We start from the raw sequence: 19,382 nt of genomic DNA, 5'->3' as shown, positions 1-19,382 counted from the left end.
TTTGGCAAGTATAAATCAGCAGTGTACTGATAGCATACGTTTGCTAGTGTGCTGTCAGGTTTCTGTGATTCCTGAGCTGAAATGATAGGTTTCCCCCAGTGCTTTGGAGGAGGCTGGTTGATCCATCCATCATTCCCTTTTGAGAGCAGCGAATTGCCCCTCTGTAAGCTTAAAGTGTTTAGGCCTGGCTGTGTAATAATGGCAGTGGGACCAGGGCTGGCTGTATATTTAAATACACCATGTTTCAGCAAGATGGTAAGTTGCTGTGACAGTAATGCTCCTATGCCTGCAGGTCCTAAACTGAGGAAAGATCTGACTGTCATTTGGGCTGCGAAGGAGTGGCTTTGCAAATAGGGATGTGGCCAAGCTTCTTGCAGGCTGTGAGGGTCCTGTCTTCACCTCCATGTTCATCTATACAGAGGAACAAATAACCTCTTAAGAAAGAGTCATGGAGCAGTTTGGTTTACTGTGATGCAGAGAGCTGGGGTGTTCCCAGTGAGTCCAACACCAGTGAGAGCACAGGCATCGGCAGAAGGTTTGCCTGTGGTCAGTTTTTACATCCTATCCTGTCTAATTTGTGTGCTCAGAGTGAATGATTGACTCACTGGAGATAATTCCCACCTTCCTGCTTCGTTGTGGAGCCAGTCAGGATTTCCAGAAGCAAGTAATACACTTAAATAAAACTCTCATTGGAAATCAGGGGGGATAAGTGCTCCTTCATGTTGCAGGGCATTTCCTGGAAATGGTTGTTCCTGGTACTCTTCATGTAAAATCACAACAAAGTCAAGCAGTGGCTGCTAGCAGAGCCCTTTGCATCTCTAGCTGGACCTGAACAAACCACTCAAATACCAAAAGCAAAACCCAGAGGTGGTTGTCTGCCCTCCTCTGGTCTTGAAGGCTAAATCCCATGGCATTTCTTAAAATACCATGTAGATTTTGAACAAATCTGGGACTTCCAGGTGCTAAGCATGGCGGGCAACATCCCTAGAAGCTCTTTGACCAAAGAAATAAGTGTCTGAGGCCTAGAGATATGGATCAAGTCTTTGAACCTCTGATAAAGAAGGAGCTGTGGATTTAGCCCTGGAATGAATTAAACCCGTTTTTGGTCCTGTTTGGCAATGCTGAAGGTATAATGGTTTGGAAGATTTAAAGCAACTGCAGGAAAACAAAACCTTTGAAGAAAGGCTTTTTAGGGTGAAAGACCGTGATTTATAGGAAATACTAACCTCTTCAAGAAACTACCTCATGCTCATCTCCTGTAACCTGCATCATGCCTTGAACAGCAGTGGGAAGTCAGCTTGTAGTCTGTCAATAGTAATTCAAGGCCAGTAGCTGGAAGTCTAAAATCCAGATCTGAACTTCCTCGAAGTACGGGAGAATGTTGAATTGAAGCTCTGAGTCATGCTGGCTGGGCAAACCAGTTTGCATAAAATAAGAAATAATACAAGGCTTGATGCAAGTCTAAAATGAAAGGATTGTAAAACACTTGGTCTTTCTTCCCTGATTATTTTTCTCCTCTATTTTTGTATGTTTTTCCATTGGAAATGGAAATGAAATGGAAACGGAAATGGAAAAGAATATCAGGTGGAACTGAGATAGCTTTGCTGGGAACTGGAGTGTTGCCCTGGGGACTCTTGAGAATGTCTCTTTGGGAGATGCAGAGATTAGTTTTGTAGCAGTTCAGCATCTTCAGGTAGCCAGTATCTGACGTGCTGCCACCAGTTGAGGTAATCTCAAATCTGTGTTGCTGAATTTTCACTTGGGGATTTTGAGCTAGCGTAAACTGAAGAAAATCCATTGTTATTAATGGAATAAATATCACTAAGTAAAAGCAAACCTGCTTTTTTTACCTTGCAAAATTTCCATCTTGAAATATGGATCTTTGAGCATTGCAGGGGGCAGGAGAAGCCTCTCAGTATGTAATTAGATTTCTTTTCTTTTTAGCATGCATTCAGCCAACTTTTACACTTAAGTGATATTATTTGGGGCTTTTGATAATGTTGGGTTCTTCCTTCAGGAATCAAATAGACCACATAAAATAAAGTAGTCTGAATATATCTGTCAGTTGATTGTGACCATCATCATGTATCACATATAATGATACTTTTCAAGCTGGAAGAGAAAACAATGTATTTTTATAAACTTCAGTTTCCATCATTTTTACACAACTATCCAGAACTTACTTTATTATAGGAAAGGGCAGAAAGTCCTTAAAAGTGGTTCCAACAAAAAGAAGGGGAAGAAAATTATTATATAGAAAATGAAAGGCAGAAAATGGAGGGGGGGGGGAATGGTTCTGCTCAGGTTTGTTTGCTTTTTGGTAGGTCTGATCTAACTCAAAGGAATATGTTGGGTTTGTAAGCTAAAAAACTGTGAAGGGCGGAGTCTGCATGCGTTTTTCCATGTCTCCTTTCCTCTTTTATTTATGGGAAATTTTACATGATATTGCAGTGGTCATTGTGGAGTCCTGAGGTTTGCCATCAAGTGCAGTTATATGGTACTTCTGCTTTAAGAGAAAGACACTGAAGTCAGTGCTCCTGGGTCTGGGCAGGTTACGTAAAGCTCTTGTGCTTAGATCAACCAAAAAAGCAAAACCAAAACAGTGGGTCTGCTTTCATGTGTACAAGGCTGAGTTTGAGTGCCAAAATCATATTTAAATTCATAGCAGGTCTTTTCAAACTTAAAGCATTGATATATAACAGTTTGGTATCTAAATTTCTGATTTGCTTTCAGTACAGTGTATTTTGGGTCTTAATGACATACTATGTACAGTATGACCTGACTCTTTTTTAGTGCAGGGTTCAAGCTGTCTCAGGAGCAAAAGGAGGATGGGAGCTTCCAGCTCTTCACTGTACCTTGTGATCCTTCTTGAGGAGAGATGTGGGGAATCATTGCAAGGTCTTTGCATTCTCTGATGCAAGGGTCTTGTACTGGTGGCCTGCAGTGGTGGAATTTTTGCTTTTTAGGAGGTGTCTTCAGTGTAGTCTTGATGCAGGAAAACACGGAAGCAGAGTTTCTAATACAGAGGGGTGGTTTCCCATCATAGGTTTAATTTTCTTGCAAGTAGCCACTACGAGTACCATGTAAAATCCTGTAGTGACCATTTTCTGTTTGGTTGGATTTTTCCTGCTTATTTGGATCTTTATTCTCCTCCTGTTGTGAACTGCCTTTCCTTGTCTTGTACACTGAAGATGATGTTGCAGCCTTCTCTTTCCCTCTCTTTCTCTCTCTCCCCTGCCCTTTTCCCATTTCCACTGTTCTTTTCTCCCTCTGTGTGACCAGACTCAGACGCAGTTGGAGCATGCCCGAATACGGGAGCTCGAGCAGAGCCTGCTGTTTGAGAAGGCACAGGCTGAGAAGCTCCTCAGAGAATTAGAGGACACCAGGGTAATCGACCCCCACTTGCCCTGCCTGCAGAACAGCGTGCTTGGCCCCTGCGTTGATGCTCATGATGCCTTGCTTTGGGTTCCTTTCCTTTGGGTGTTGTGGGGTTCATTGATTTTTGGCTTGGATTTAAGCTTCCCTGATTCTTTTGTTTGGGTTTTTGTTTGCTCTCTCTCCTGGAAATAGTAGTACAATATAATTTCTAGCTTTTGCTTCTTATGTGGGGACTTGTTTCTCAGATTGAGTTTGCTTCTCTGCCCCATGCCACCATTTGACACATGAGCTCTTCACAATTCATTTCTCAATAATAATATCTGCACCCTGCACAATTCATTCTGCCTCAAGGCTGCCCCAGGCTGTAACAGGAAATAACATTGCAATCAGCATTCCCTTTGTCCCTTCTCCAGTTGTGCAAGCTGCCATCTGAAATGGAAGATACTGGTGAGTGCAGGTGGACCAGCTCTGATCCTTGGCCATGCCTGCAACAGGACAGGCTGCCCAGATGAACAGCACACCTGATCCTAAAAGCAGCCAGATGTGGAAAGGGCTTTGCCATGCTGGTGTGGTCTGGGAAGCAGCAAACTTGCTACAGTGAGCTTGCTTCTCAGCAGTGGATTTTAGAGCTGTGGAAAATGCAAACATGAGGCCCTCCAAAAGGGCTAAATGGTTTGAATCCCCCTGTGCCCATCTAAGATAAAACCCACACAGCCTCCTGGGCTGATGGTTAGTGGGGGAAAATGGCAATTGAAGTGAAATGGAATTGATTATTTGTGTTTTAACTTGGTTTCCTTGTTTTTTCTGCTGCCTTCTGATATTTCATCTGGTCAAATCTCTCCTTCTCCATCCATAGCTGCAGCACCCTGAACTCCCTGTGACAAACAGGTAGTTCAGCCCTGTTAGGATACATTCAGACTGTAAGCCATCAATCCATACCCTTATGCTCAGTGTTAACCATGGCCAGATTTATTGTCTTGCATCCTCTAGCCTTCTACATCATTTTTTACTTTGCTAATGAACTCTAACAAGTACTCTTGTCTAAAAAAATGCTTTTCCTTTTTACACCAGGGTAAACAAATTATGATGCAGAAGAGACATCTTAGGCTGAGGATTGCTGAGCAATAAAGGAAACGTGATATGCTTAATGTTGGGTTTGATGCTTGTGATATTCCTGCATGTGCAGTCACATCTCCTCTGTGCATCATCTGGCAAGATGCCCTTTCAGGACATTGTTTTTCATAAAGCACTGTTGCTCTCTAGTGACTTCCAAGGGTTGTTTCCAAAATGTGTGTTTTTCTGTGGAAAACAAGAGCTCATATTAGAAAAAAAAGATAAATTGCAATTGGCACGAAGACATAACTGAGTTACCGGTGATGGTTACCCTGGTGCAAAACTGTACTCAGGTTGGAGGGTGCTGGGTAGTCTTTTCCTTTGTATCTGAATTTTGACTAATGTACTTTGGATTTACTTCCACTGGAGCACACTTACTGAAAGGAAGGATACAGCAATGGGAGGTGGGGACTGACTGTCTTCTCTGTCATGTTGCAGTTAACCACGGTGGCAGAGAAGTCCAGGATCCTGCAGCTGGAGGAGGAGCTGAGCCTCAGGCGCAGCGAGGTGGATGAGCTTCGGCAGTGCCTCAGGAGCTCTCACCAAGCAGACACCCCAGAGCATAACCTTGGCTTGCAGTCAGAGGCTCTTCGTCTACGAGATCAACTGCTGTCTGCCAACAAGGAGCATCAGAAGGAGAGCAGCCAGCTAAAGGAGAAGTATGAGAAGACGTTAAAGAAGTACCAGCAGGAGATGGAGAAACTGAAATCTGTCAATGAGAAGTACTCACAGGAAATCGTTGACCTAAAGCATAAAGTTCAGCAAGCCACTAATGAGAACATGGGACTTATGGACAACTGGAAGTCCAAGTTGGACACGTTAGCTTCAGACCACCAGAAGTCTCTGGAGGACCTGAAAGCCACACTGAACACAGGCCCTGACACCCAGCACAAGGAGATTGTGGAACTGAAGGCAGTGGTGGAGAGTATAAAGATGGAGCACCAGCTTGAGTTGGAGAACCTTAAAGCAAAGCATGACATTGAGACAGCTGTTCATATAAAGGAGAAAGAGAGTCTCAAACTGAAGTTGCAAGAGGCTGTGGATGAAGTGGAAAAAAGCAACAGCAACTGGAAAATGCAACTGGAAACAAAAAGCAATCAGCACCTTCTTGAACTCCAGGATGTGAAGGACAAGTGTCGAGATGCTGAGCTGAGGGTGCTTGAACTGGAGAAACTTCATGGTGAATATACGGATCAGACAGAAGCAATAGCTTTCTTAAAAGAGCAGATTTCTTTGGCTGAGAAGAAGATGTTGGACTATGAAACATTACAGAAAACAGAAGCCCAGAGCAAACAGGAGATCCACAGATTGCAGGAAAAAGTGCTTGTTTTAGAGAACAAGCTGCAGTCCATGGAGGCCCTGCATCCTTCTCAGCATGCAAATGTATGACTTCTGGGTCATTTTGCTTGTTTATCATCACCTTTAGTAACCCTTCCTAAGAGTAACCCTCAGGTGCTGTCTTATGTGGTTTTCTAAGGCTTTAATGCCTCAAAGTATGTGGATGTTTTTACCTTCCATTGATAGTGATTTTTCTGCACTGCATCTCCATGCTGAAGATGTCTCCCGCTCTGGAAAACCAGTCCAGTGGCACAGTTGTTTAAGAGAAGTACAAGTGGGCCACATCTGGGCTTAGAGGCACATGACTGCTGCAGCAGCAGAATAGGGTTATTGTGGTTGTGAGGGATAGGCTCTCATCCTAAGCAAGCTCCGTTCTGAGCTGAAAAAGCATCATTTCTGCAATACTGCTGTTGTCCTCCATGTAGCAGCCTTAATGTATTGTTGAGCAATGGCCCTTAGGGAGGTAGGTGGAGGGCAGGGTGAAAGAAGAGCCATTGCCCAGGCTGAGCTAGAGCATGTAGCTTGCTCAGGATGTGGAGCATGGTTTGAGAGCCTTGGTTAGGGGTTGAGCAGATAGGGTTGGGTGGGAGGTGTGTGCCAGCAATGCAGCAGAGGCCATGGGGAGGTTTTGCAGCACATGGGAGACACAGGGAAATGCTGGCTTTGAGGATTATAGTGGCAGAGCTGCTAGCAGGGGTCAGGATGGCACCAGTGTGGGGAAGTAAGGGACATGTGGCTCACTTTGCATTAGAGTGAGGGGGGAGATGGCTACTCATGCATCTAGGCTGGACCCCTGTCTGTGTTTGGACTTTGCATAAGAAATGGGCAAAAAACTCAACTTTTACAGTTTGTTCCTGTGGGGATGCAGAAAATGAAACTAAAGCCAGGAAGTGTGCACGTTAAGAATACTCATTTGAAATCTATTGCTGATGATGCAGTCACTGTTCCAGACTGAGGTGCCACTGAAGTGAATCTAATCCTTCTGTTTAATTTGCCAGTGTGAACAGCCCCATTGAAGTCGATTGCACTTCTAGGCAGCAAAGCCAAGCCCATGAATTAATTTGCCAAGTCAGAGCTTCCTGCCAGCAGAAAGACATGCTGAACTGGACAGGAGAGGCAAAAGCCCAAGGAGGAATCTACAGCATTTATGGTGTTTCAAGGGTGGCTCCACCATGCTTCATCTAGTAAAGACAATTGTGAACCATAAGTGCAGCCAGGGCCCTGGGAAAAGTGGGTTGTTATTGTAACATATCATATGTTATAGCCAGTATTGAACCAGGAATGAATGTTAAAAGCTGGAGGCTTGTTCCAGAGCCCTTTAGATAAATGAGAGGGCTCTGGGGGATATTGATACCAGATTAGAACCAGGGAGTGTTGCAATAATTATTTCAACTATGTGTTGATTTAGAATCAGGACAATGTGGGAAGAAATGCATGGGTGCATGAGTGTCACAGGGCAAATTCTGTTGTTAAATGTCTTTTAATGTAACTGCAGTGTTAACTATTCGAAGTATTTCAAACGTGTCTTGTGATGGTCTTTCCTAGACCTTCAAGCGGGAATTGCAGCTGCACTTCCAAAGAGCAATTACATAGTTTTTCCATAATAAAGGAACATCAGGAGGCATATTTCCCCTTTGGATGTACTCCTGCTCCTGTTGCCTACTCAAGCTCTTGGGGACTGACCTCAGGGCTTCTGGTGGTGGTGGCCACATCAGCTGCTTCATCTGGGGCATGTGCTGAGGTCCCACTGAAAGCTGCTGGATGTGAAGAGGTTTCAGGGGCCGAATTGTGGCCTCTGCAATGGAAAGTTTGGCTGTGAGCTCTGCAGGCTCTGACTTTTCATTGCAGTATAGACAAAAGAGGATGGGGGAAAGGCAGAATCTCCTGTATGGACCAACATTTGCTTTTTATTGTTTTTATTAATGTATTAATTCTCCAATAATTATTAATATTTTGGTACTGTTTTCATAAGTTTAGGCACAGTTAGATTGTTCAGAACTTGAGGAGCTTGTTGACTGGGTCTCAAGCTGAATGCTAAAGAGCACTTGCACTGTGATTAACCACAGGAGACTGGTAGCTGAAGGAGAGCGGCTCTTTCGTTGCTCTACACAAACTCTGAGTGTGTGAAAGCTGGAAGCAGAGCTTGTGGGGAAAGCCCACAAGCTTTCTCTCTTCCCTCCTGGGTGAATCTCACTTTTGTGCTCATCTGCATGTGGTTTGGGGAAATCTCAGGTGATACCATTTAGCTTTTTCAGTACTGTCCAGAGTGACTCCTCAAAAGCCTTTTTCCCCTCTCAGAAAGATGTAAAATATGGTAATTTAAGTACTGGATACAGTTCTGCTTTGAGTGAGGCTTTGTAGTTAACTTTGTTTTGAATCTTTGAGTAAAGGGCTCTTTACATCTCATCTTTTACTTTTATTTCAGATGATTGAAACTAATGATATTTCAGAAGAAAAGATAAAGATGAAGCAGACTATGGAAGGTATGAAATTTTATTGCTTTTTATCCTGGAACACTGTTTTAATGACTCATATGCCTTCCCTTCCTCTAACTCTGCTGTAGGGAAGTAGGGAAGGCTGTGTGGATGTGGCTTAGGAAGCTGGGTTCATCTCTCGGATTTTGTTGCATGGCATTTGTTGTTTGGTAACAAGTTGTTTGGTAACAACTGTCATTAGAAGGTATGACAGTTTGGTAACTGTCATACCTTCTAATGTCTGGAGGTAGTGAGATGCAGTGAGAAACACCCGTTATCTGTCTCCTGATGCTCCTCTGCCAATGGAGGGTATCACGGCTGTACCCCTGTCGCACCCTGCCCCGTATGCTGGATCTCTTCCTGATTTGCATGAAGCTTTTTCTAAGATTCTGATCTTTGTCTTGTCTCTTCGTTCTCCTGCAGACCTCCAAGACAAGCTGAGCAAAAGAGACAAAGAGGTGTCATCACTGGTGTCCCAGACTGAAACTCTAAGGGCCCAAGTAAGTGGTAAGTTTCCCTAATCCAGTGCTGGTGGGAAATAGGTGCTTCCCTGCTTGTCCTCTGTACTGGTATTGAACAAGGGTCTGGGTGCTGAGATGGGCTGATGTAAACCAGGACATTTCCTGTCTTAATGCACATTGTTGGTAAAAGTTTGTTCAGCAGTTCCAGTCTCTTTTCAGGAGTTGAGCACAAACACTGCAGAAGGTATTTGTATCTTGTGAAGGGAGTGTTTGGGTTTATTGAACGTCAGAAACTAAAAGAGGCAGAGGTAAATGGAGCTGGGTGTGTTGTTTCCAAGATCTCCCCTTAATTAGGGCCAGAGCTAACCACATCTTATGAGTGGTAATTGAGAAAAGGCAAAAAGCAGGAATGCAAGTAAAGGACTGAGACCTTCCCCTCTGCTTCTCATAGCTTTGGAAAACAAATGCAAAACAGCAGAAAAGAAGACTGATACAGTGTTAAAAGAAAAGAAACGTCTGGAAGGTGAACTGGAAGCCTTGACCAAGAAAACACATGATGCTTCAGGGCAACTAGTCCTCATTAGCCAGGAGCTACTCAAGAAGGAAAGGTCAGTGTGCAGGTCTGAAGGACAGAGCTGGAGACAGGTGGCCCTGTGTGTGTGTGTGTGTGTGTTCATTCCAGGTGCTGTAATTTACCACCAAAAGAAACCTGGACATTGAATCATTGAAGTCCCAGCCCCCAACTTTCCTGTTCTTTAGAGATGCTTATTGTGGGAATCTGGTTAAAATTAGGGGCTGTGAATTAACCAAGGAGCTGCCCTTTCACTGCTTGCCAGGAGCTGTAAGACAGTTCAGTGCACATGTAGATGCTGAATGAAGTCATTTTCTTGCCAACTAAGCTGGCTGCTGCCCTGCTCTGAAATACAGTTCCTTGGGCAAGTCCCAGTCTCTAAAGCTGTCACAGTGGGGAGGACAGGAGATCTGAAGTGATGGGATTTGAGTCACGTTTGCTCACTGGCCTTTATTTGTATCTGTAGCAAAGGTGGGAAGGAGCACAGCAGGACACCAGTGTGTGTGAGCTCTGGAAATATCCTCACCTTTCCTTTCCACTTCTTCCAGGAGCCTGAACGAGCTGAGAGCACTGTTGCTGGAGGCAAACCGGCACTCACCTGGGCCAGAACGGGACCTGAGCCGGGAAGTGCACAAAGCTGAGTGGCGGCTGAAGGAGCAGAAGCTCAAAGATGACATCAAGGGGCTGCGAGAGAAACTGGTTGTGCTGGTGAGGACACCAAAACCCCTCCTGGCCTTGGCTTGCAGGCTGGAGGGCTCTGTGCTGCTACTGGGGGTAGTCTTCACCCTTACTCCAAGTCTTCATGCTTGCTTTTGTGCTACTGAGCATCTGGCGGGACCTTAGTTGACAGCACCTGTGAGATTGGACCTGGCTTAGCAGTGACTCATTAAGTAGTAAAAATGTCCTCGTGTCCTTCTCCAGTGTTTTTCTGTTCCCATAGGTTTTAGATCCATGGCTAATTAAGGCTAAAATTTGTGGGAGAGAGTGAAGGTCAGCCACCCCACACTGTTTTACACATTCTGTTCTAGGCAGAAGCAATGTCCTCCAATTCCTGTGTACTTCAGTGTCCTCCAGTGGTTGAAATGTGAATAATTCATTTGAACTCTGTTGGGAACGAATTAGAACTGCTGCTTGTACAGTTGCCTTCAGAATTGTGCTCTGACCCCATCTACTGTTGAAATCAAAACACAGTTGTATGAGTTACTGTGGATTTCTTCTTTGCTTAGTTTCTGTAGTGATTTGGTTTAACCTGCTCTTATTTTCCCTTTGCTGTTTAAGGACAAGGAAAAATCGGTGTCAGATCAGCGGCGATACTCCCTGATCGACCCCTCTTCAGAGTCAGAGGTGATCCGGCTGCAGCACCGGCTGGTCAGCACGGAGGATGTGCTGCGCAACGCGCTGGAGCAGGGCCACCAGATGGAGAAACTCATGGAAGCAATGAGGCTCTCTTCTGAGAAAACACAGGTAGAGCATCAGCAGTCACTTCACAGGTTGCTCAGCCCTCAGGTCTGTCCTGAGCAACCTCCTGGGATCTTGCCCTGTGCTGTGGAGGGTGATGCAGTCAGCTGAGACCCTTTCTTTCTGCTTGAAACAGCCAGGAAAGACTTTGTTCTGTCAGATGTAGCTTAGAATGAAGAAAAGCCTCACTACTTGGTAATTATGGATCCTGTTGTGCTTTGCAAGAATGGTTGCTAAATGTGGTGTTTTGGGGAAGGTTGCAGCATAAGTTAACTGTTCTTTGTCTACAACATGTGGCTGCATATCCTTGAGGTACAAGCAATTTGTAACATGAAGGTTGAAGGTTTCTGCCATCCCTGTTCTCAGAAGGTTTTGTTTCCTTGCAACTCATAAGCAGAAACTTTGGAGGTGACTCTGGGAAAAATTTTCCATTTCTCTTGCCAGCTCCTGAAGGCATTTCTGTATCTGATCTGGGTTTGCTGATGGACCATGAATGATCCCATTCCAGTTACTGCCTTCTCTTCTCAGCTTCCTCTGGTCTCCCTTTGTTTCTTCTGACAAAAGCAAAAGTGCTTCTGTCCTTTGTCTTGCATCCTTCTTTGTGAAACTGAAGGCTGCAAATGGCTTGACTTTCCACATTTGCCTTTTTCCATCTCGTGTCTAAGCCCTGGTTGATTCCTCGTGCAAAGTGACCTGCCCCTTGTGCTAAGCTTTGTGCTTCGTGTCCTTTATTGCTCTTCTAGCTGTGTCTTCTCTTGTGTCTGCAACCAGGTCATGGTTTTCAGAGCCCAGATGCACTAGTGCTCCTCACGTGCTTGCTCATTTAAATTCTTAGCTGAAAAATGTCTTTCTCTTGCAGTAATGAGCTACAATTCGTATTCAAACAGACATGTTAGGATAGTACAAAACAAGCCACTAGTTAGAGAGAATGGGCAGAGAGCTTGTTTTCCCTGATGTAGGTGCAGATGTCTTGTAGTAGGTAATCGGGGTGGGGTGGGAAGGTGGTGGTGGTATCAAATCTAGTCCTCCCATGGCAGTGTCTTCTGCACAGTTTGCAGATCCACCAAATGGCTGTTTTGCATTACTGTAGTACTTGGATTGAGACAGCCGGGAGGAGGGTGCATTGTAGACATTGCAGCCCTGAGAGCTCTGCTGGCTCAGCTGAGCATCTGTGTGTTGCAGACAAGTTGCTACATCCCGCAGTGCAGCAGAGGCAGCCGTCTGCCAGCTCCAGACAGGACAGCTGTAGTCGTGATGACAAGTTAGTGGCAGTCCAAGATGTACTATAATCCTGTTACTACTTCTGGAGTGACTTTAGCTCCTGCTGTAATTGCTATGTGTCAAGTGAAAGTGCATCCTGACAGCCTCATCCGCTGGAAGCTGCGGGGGGGGTGGGAAAAGTTTAGTCTCTGCTTTAATGCTCAGTCCCTTGAGGAAAAGGAAGTCTTCTGTTTCACATTCCTATCTCCAGAGGTGGTACAGGTGGTAATTATTTCTTCCCCAGCTGTAGAAGATAACTAATCTTCCATAAAGTGAGTTGGAGTGGACCTTATGAGGTCAGCTAATCTATCCCTGGTATTGCTTTGATACTTTCATGCTTAAGTCTTAGAGATGTGACAAGATAGTATTATGCCTTCAACTACAAGCCATGGTACTGGGAGACAGCTGGGGGATTACTGCAGGAGGCAAGGCCTCAAACTTCTATTGATATCAGGGTTTTAAAGTGCCTAGTTACAAAGAAGTCTGGATCAAAGCTTCCCTAGTTTCAGTATGCTGTCTGTTCATCCTTTCTCTTATGAAGGGGAGTTGTTAACTGGGGGCTTTCAGGCTGAGCCTGAGGACATCGCTAGTTTAAAGAGATCCTGGTGCATTAGTCAGTGAATTGATGGTTCTTCCCCAGGAGCCACATGTCTTCTGTAACCCATTCTGTATTACCTTCTGACCTCCCGTCTCCTCTCTGTCAGCAGCAGCTGTTGCCCAGGGATCTGCCTTGGCATCACTCTCTCTTTGTCTGTAAAGCCTTCACTTTGCAGCACTTTGCAGCTCAAGAAGGAAATCTGTAATTACCACAAGCTGCTGCTTAGCAGCAGCCCTTAGCAAGACACCACACTCTGCAGTCCTTGGTGTGCCTGGCTGGCCTTGGTGTTAGACAAAAGGAGGTGCAGGAGCTGGGGAAGCATAGTGGCACTGTCTTCATCTCATCCTCGAGTACTTGCTGCCTTGCTCTTTCTATGCCTGCAGCTGAAAAATATTTGTCATGTCATAAAGGAAAAGGATCTTTATCTTCTCCATGTCTTGGGAGACACAAGCTTTGCAGGAAGCGACAAGGATTTGGCACTTGAGCCTTTTCTTGGAGAGCTGGCAGTGATTGCTCTGGGAGTTGTTTCATTTCATGTCAAGTGAATTGCACCACTTTTTTCATTATTGTGACCATGTACCGAGACCAAATTTCAAACCTGACTCCTAGTACCTGATAGATGCTTAGTGCAGTGATTGGGTGTGCTGCAGCCGTGGTAGGCTCTGTTGCCTGAATGTCCTGTGGGGTGCATGCAGACCCTAGGGCTGAGTCACTACAGCAGCACTGTTGACATCCATCTGGGTAGTATTCACTGCCTGGTAAACTTTGGCAGTTCAGGCTTTCAAAGCAGAGTTCAGTTTGAACCTCTGCCTGCTTTTCTTGCCCAAACAAAACCTCTGTTCCATAGGATTGACTATTGCACCTTTGAGGTTACAGTAAGAAAAGATCCTGTGTAGCTGTGCCTCCTCTGATGATGGCTTTTAAACCTTGTCATCTTGTCTCCGTATAATATCTGGTTTTGCTGCCATCCGCAATTCACCAATAAGTGAATCTGGTTTCAAAGACTCAAACAACTGACATTTGCCATGTTGTGACTTCAGGCTGCAGCTTTCTTCTCTTGTTTGTGCTGGTTGAACTGTCATTTTGAAGCTGAAGGGCTCCATATTATCCCTGCTAAAGACACACTATAAATGTTTAAAAGTTCTTGTGCATTCTAAAGATAGACCGGCCTGTCCTGGCTGCCAGACTTGTCCCCAGAGATGGGAAGCAGGGAATGGCAAATGTCCTTTTCAGTGCTGGGATGTTCACTGTGCTGTGTTTTGCAGCTAACGCTGCCCTTTGCTCAGGGTTTGTTTATTGAGATTTGAGAGTCAGAAGTAAAGAGTGGGTCTGTGTCCATGAGGACACTGGGGGATGTTTTGTAGCTCAAAAGGATGGAATCCAGCATGTGGGGACTGGGCCAGGGTGCAGAGGGCAGGAAGCTTCTTGCCAAAAGTGGGGTGGGATTTCTGCCTTCTCCTTTCCTTATGTGGAGTGGGCCGCTAAGGAAGGGATAGCAGTCTTGCTAGGTTTCAGAGCTTGTAGGCAAAACCACTGGGCTCTGTGTCCTTCAGCAAGTATTGTCCATTCTCCATTGCAGACTGGAAATTCTGGGTCTGCTAACGGGATTCACCAGCAGGATAAAGCCCACAAACAAGAGGTAAGTTGTAAGCAGAATGTCACTTAAAACAGTGACTGCTTCGTGTGATTTCTTGCCTGCTGTGCTGGGGACAGCTCTTGGATGGAGGCTGTTCTGCCAGCAAAGTTTGGCTGTGTCATTCCCACATCAAAAGCCAGTTCCCAAGCATATGATGGGAACATCACCATACTATAAAAACCACTTGAAGCCATCAGGAAGGTGCTGGTGAGATGCTCACTGAGGTGCAGTGGGTGCTTTTTCTGGGAGAAGCAATGAAAAGGGAGTTTCTCCTCAGTCTCCTGGGTTAGTGCCTGTACGGCTCTTCTGGCAGCCCCTGCTAGAAGCTACTTGGTCTTAGATCTCTGCCATCTGCTTTACATGGGTGGCATTTGTGGGATGTGCTGTTATGTTCTGCCAGTTTTCATGATGTAGGACAAGACTTGTAGCCTCAGACTTCATCTTCACACAGGTAGGATGGCCAACCTGAGGAAGAGGAGGTGTGACTTACTGAGCAGAGGCATGGCAGGCCTGGTGGCATTCCACTCCGTGCCTCAGTTTCCTCTTCTGTAGAAATACCTCTGTGCTTGCCCTCATTCTGCCTAACAAGGTCTCTTTTCTTCCAGGAGAAGCTCTGATAGAGAAGAGGTGAAGAGGATCATTTCATGCCAATATCAGCTCCTGTGCACTGTCAGGAAAAATGGTACCACATTTGGCTTTAGCACCTCCAAAAGACCAGACACAGTATTTTCACTTTAAAGCAGGACAGTGTTTATAATACACTAACTGATGTAGTCAGGACAATCCTGCAGTCCAGTTTTCCAAGACAGCCATTGTTCCAGGGGGGAGCAGAAAGGTTTCTCTACATTTGGTTTCTTACTTGTATTGGTTTTGACTATGGAATTTGTATTGCTGTTGTCCCACCAGCTGACCTGGTCTGGATGATGGCTGCCCCAAATGGTGGCTGAAGTGTCAGCAAGTCCCAGTATCCCACAAGAACTCCAAAAGGATTTGCTTGTGGTGTTTGATGCTTCTCACATGGTCTGTCCCTTCCCTTCCACACATCCCGCTGTCTTGAAGACCTGCACAAGCAAGTGAAACCTGCTGGGCTGACTGTTCATGCTGGCACGTGTAGGCTGAGCAAGATGGGGTGTGTGGATGTGTTTCCCTTCAACTTGTAGAAGACATCAATGTTCTGGAGGCTGCACTTAGTACTTGTATCATAGCATGTCCTGGGAAATAATCTGATTTCAGGGGGATATTTGTTTTGTTTCTCACCCAGTGCTGTTTGGGGACAGGCAACCCCAGCTGTGGTTGGCATTTCTTCCTGCAGAGATCTCTGAGCAGGCCTGCCCATGCCCTGCCCCACAGCGAGGCTGACCAGCCTGATCCCCATCACTTGTATGTGTTTTATTGGGCCTTCTTAGAGCACAGGACTCCACAGCTGCATCTCATCACTGGCCTGAGAGCTCCATGCTGGCTGCAGTCAGTGTGGGACACATGCCCTGTGGAGATGGTTCCTTCCTTGCCCGTTTAATTTAGCAGCTAATCAGGGATCGCCTGGCCTTTCTCTGGAGCTATCCTTGGCTCTGCATTATGATGTTCCAGTATGATGCCCATCCCCTTCTGCCAGGAATACAGAACGCTGAGGTGCTGCTCTGAGCATTCATGCAGCAGCAGCTGTCTGTATTGGATGGGTACAGCATTCCACTGTGTATGACCTGAGTATGAGTATTTGGAGCAGAAGGAATACAAGACTAGAGCTCACACAGCTCTTGTCTGTACATAGCAGTGCAGGCTCAGGTAAGGATCTCGTCCCTTCTTCTGAAGGCTTTACCCTTCTCTGACTTTGACCACAGCTCCCAAGGGACACTAGGGTGGAGGAAAGGGACAGTATGCTTTTAAAGGTGTGAGACTCCAGATTCACTGCTAAGTACCACAGGGAAGAATCACAGCAATATTTCACCAGGCTTTCTCTAGTTAGTGCCTGACTCCCTCAGTCTTCAGAAGCTCTTTTGTTGTGATGGGTTATCTGTGAAACAGGACAAGACAGAAGAGAGCACTGAGAGAGGAGATCTGAGCGTGACCGCAGGCAGATGAACATCACATCATGTCAGCTTCATTGCTTTTGCCTTCATTTCCTGTAAGGTTGTGCTACTTTGTCTTCATGGGTTGCTAGACTCCGGCTTCCTTGAAGGATGAGCAGCCAGAAGCAACCTGGGAAAGACATGGGCTTCATGACTGCAGTTCTACCACAAGGAGGATGTTGCTGAATCTGGGCTATGACACAGCACTGGACCCTGCTCACTTGATGCAGGATTGGTGATCTCCCTCCATGCAGAGGGAGGATGAGAGAGGAAGGTGACTTCAGGGGTGTAAAGCAGGACAGAAAGTGCAGCTTAAATCTTGTGCATGGCAGGGGGAGGCAGAACTGCCTTGCAGAACTGCTTCATCCGTTTTACTAATCACCAGGAAGATTGCCTAGCTCTGAGACTTCCCAAGGGGATCACAGGGGTTATCTCCAAAATCTTCCTGGTCCATGTACTCCTCATCTCTTAAGCAATTCAGGAAAATCGCAGAGGGAGTGTTCACTGTTGCAGCCTGTGACAGTGAATACCTCTCTGGGAGCTGCTGGCTGTAAGAATTGTGGGCTAGTGTTTCCCAAAGCGCTGCTTTGCTTGGTCTCTGGTGTCTGCAGCTCTCTCTGGATTGAGTGGAGCTGAAGGAATGCTGCCCATCTCCGAGCCCAGGGCTTCCCAGGCACCTGCCAGTGGGAGAGCCCATTCTGCTTGGGAGCTTACTTTCCCTGGTAGGTCTTTTAGTGATTTGTGACCAGTTGCCTTCATCTATAGAGGGGAGATACCTGCATTTTCCACCTCCCTCAATGAACCTTTGGCTCTGCACAAGGCAGGATCCCCGGGGAGGACTTATGGGGACCATGTATTTAGTTCCATTAATCAGATCTGAAGTTGTCAGGGTAACTTTCAAGCTGGAGGAGTCTCTGGCTCCTGTCTCCTCCCAGGGACCATCTCCTGTGAGTGGCTCAGACCTGTGGATCTTCCCAGTCAGTTCAGGTGACAATGTAGACTGGCAGCAGATGGGGCAGGGATGGTTTAAAGGTAGTGCAGATGGTCTTCTCTGGCTGTAAGTAGCTGTGCTGGTCCCTGAGGATCAGCCAGGAGCCAAGCACTTGCTTACTGCAGAGGCTGTTTGTGGGCCTTGCATTGCGAGGCCACACCGAAATGGGCAGTGGGGCAAAGCCAGGGCCTCTGTATTCCACCCTGCTTTGGGGAGCTGCTCCCCAAACAGAACTGACTGCAGCATGAGCAGGACATGCTATCACACATCATCTGGGTTTTAGCTCAACCCTGTATAAAGTGGCCAGGTTTGAACATTATCCATGTTCTCCCTCTCCAGAATTGGCACAGGCCTCCCAAGGGCACCTGCCTCTGGCTGCCCTTCTGAGCTTGTAAGAGACCAAACTAGGGACAAACTTGGGAAGGACAAGGAGGAGATTCCCCGGCCCCTCTATTTATTTGTAAGTTTAAGTGCTATTTTTGCCTATGTGGTGGTGTATAAAGTACTTCACAGTATTTGGTCTTACTGGCTTGGTTCTTCAGGGGAGATTTTCAAGGGTGTTGGAGCACTGATGCACCCAACTCCTGTTGCTGGTCAGGAGCTGGTTCCTGTTTGTGCCTTCACTTCCCTTTGGCTTCAGCCTTGCTTTTATCTTGACCCCCAAGAGCTGGTACAGGGGCCTGGGGGGTGGTTGTGTTCTCCTCTCCCAGCCTGTGCATGCTGTGCTGGTGCTGCATCTGGAGCCGAGTCCTGACATCATGCCCCAGAGCACCAGCACAGGGTGGGGAGGAGGAGGCAGTGCATCTTTGGAGTCATCAGCACCAAGGGAAGGGCTGGCACCCGCTGGGACACCAGCCATCACCCAGCTGCGGTACCCAACAGTTAGTGATGCTTTTCTGCTGAAAGCTGAGACATTATCCAGTGAACAAAGTCTTTGCTATGGAGACTGCTCCATCTTTAGTGGTTTTTTTCTCTAACCCTCTAGACCAAAGGGAAAAGAATCAGTCTTGGCTGGTGATTTCAGCTTTATCCCTCCTATCCCTCCAGTGCTGGAGCAAGGGGCAGCACTGAGGCAGTGCTGAACGATGGGTGCAAAGCTACCAGCCAAGGCTCTGCAGCTCTTGCGTACTCCCAGCCACAAGCCCTTCCTCTGGCTTGCACTAGAGATGCATGAGGGTTTCATTCAAACAAAATGATGCAAATGACACTGTAAAAGTCTTAACAAAAAATCCAGTACTCCGTTGTTCGGCAGCTTTAGCAGCTCAGCACTATCTTGTAGGGAGTTATTAATACACTAAGATCCTATAGGCCTCATGTAAGTTACCATAATAAAGATGATACTAGATGTATAAATGGATGATAACCTTTTACCCGTACAGTATGTATTACAGTTTTGTAGTTTAGTCATTTTTTGGCTATCAGATTTTGTTAGTATGATATAAAACCAAAAGACAAAAAAAAAGGTTTGACTGCTAATGTCTATTTTGTTATTTGATTCACTTTATTTCTTCTTCTGTACAAAAGCTGTACAAACCTCAGTGTGTGTAACTACCCCACACGTGTATTCATGTACCACCCCCTGTCCTGGCTTGCTGGTGTGGTGAGCTCCTTACTAACCAATAAACTCTGTGGCTGCAGTCGGGCACCCTGGGGCTGCTGGGGTGTGTTCAGGGTGTTGTGCAGTGCCCAAGCCATGCTAAGAGGGAAGTGGATGGGATAAGGGGGGGCTTTGGTAGGTGCCCCTTGTCCTGGGCCCCAGCAGTGAGCTGGAGCCATCGGCACTGGGGTTCAGCTGCCAGCTGGGTTTGTAAACAGCCAAGCATCAGCTCCTTCCCCGGGGCTGCTGTTGGGTATCCCCTGAGCCATGGACTACAGTGCTCTTTATTCATCCATGACTATTTCTCCTCTGTTAATCTCCCCTGTCCCTCTCTGACACATTCACAACACCCCAAGGCAAGGGGTGCTGCCCTAGACCCACCTCCCTGTACCTCAAGAGGGGCACATACTCATTTGAGTAGTGCCATCTTGATTCTGCAAG

The 19,382-nt window shown here is 46.3% G+C and overlaps 1 protein-coding gene across 3 annotated transcripts in view; it reads left to right on the top strand.

The window, feature by feature from the left end:
* Nucleotides 1–18,996, top strand: part of CLIP2 (CAP-Gly domain containing linker protein 2) — a 75,309-nt gene extending 56,313 nt beyond the window's left edge. For 2 of the 3 annotated variants that reach the window (XM_057410716.1, XM_057410717.1), the window contains exons 9-17: nt 3,283–3,387; nt 4,930–5,874; nt 8,255–8,312; nt 8,727–8,810; nt 9,216–9,372; nt 9,884–10,043; nt 10,614–10,799; nt 14,231–14,290; nt 14,893–18,996. In XM_057410716.1, the coding sequence (XP_057266699.1) occupies nt 3,283–3,387; nt 4,930–5,874; nt 8,255–8,312; nt 8,727–8,810; nt 9,216–9,372; nt 9,884–10,043; nt 10,614–10,799; nt 14,231–14,290; nt 14,893–14,904 (1,767 nt within the window). In that variant the 3' untranslated portion in view covers nt 14,905–18,996. The remainder of the gene's footprint in view (nt 1–3,282; nt 3,388–4,929; nt 5,875–8,254; nt 8,313–8,726; nt 8,811–9,215; nt 9,373–9,883; nt 10,044–10,613; nt 10,800–14,230; nt 14,291–14,892) is intronic. The other variant, XM_057410718.1, reaches the window with a different exon arrangement.
* Nucleotides 18,997–19,382: the final 386 nt, after the last annotated feature.

This window comes from Pezoporus wallicus, unplaced genomic scaffold (genome assembly GCF_028554395.1).
Source record: "Pezoporus wallicus isolate ANWC-B61680 ecotype Strahan unplaced genomic scaffold, APGP_CSIRO_Pwel_v1 contig_8705, whole genome shotgun sequence".
Taxonomy (NCBI): domain Eukaryota; kingdom Metazoa; phylum Chordata; class Aves; order Psittaciformes; family Psittacidae; genus Pezoporus; species Pezoporus wallicus.
Note: the sequence above shows the minus strand (reverse complement) of the source record. Positions and strands in the feature narration are given on the sequence as shown.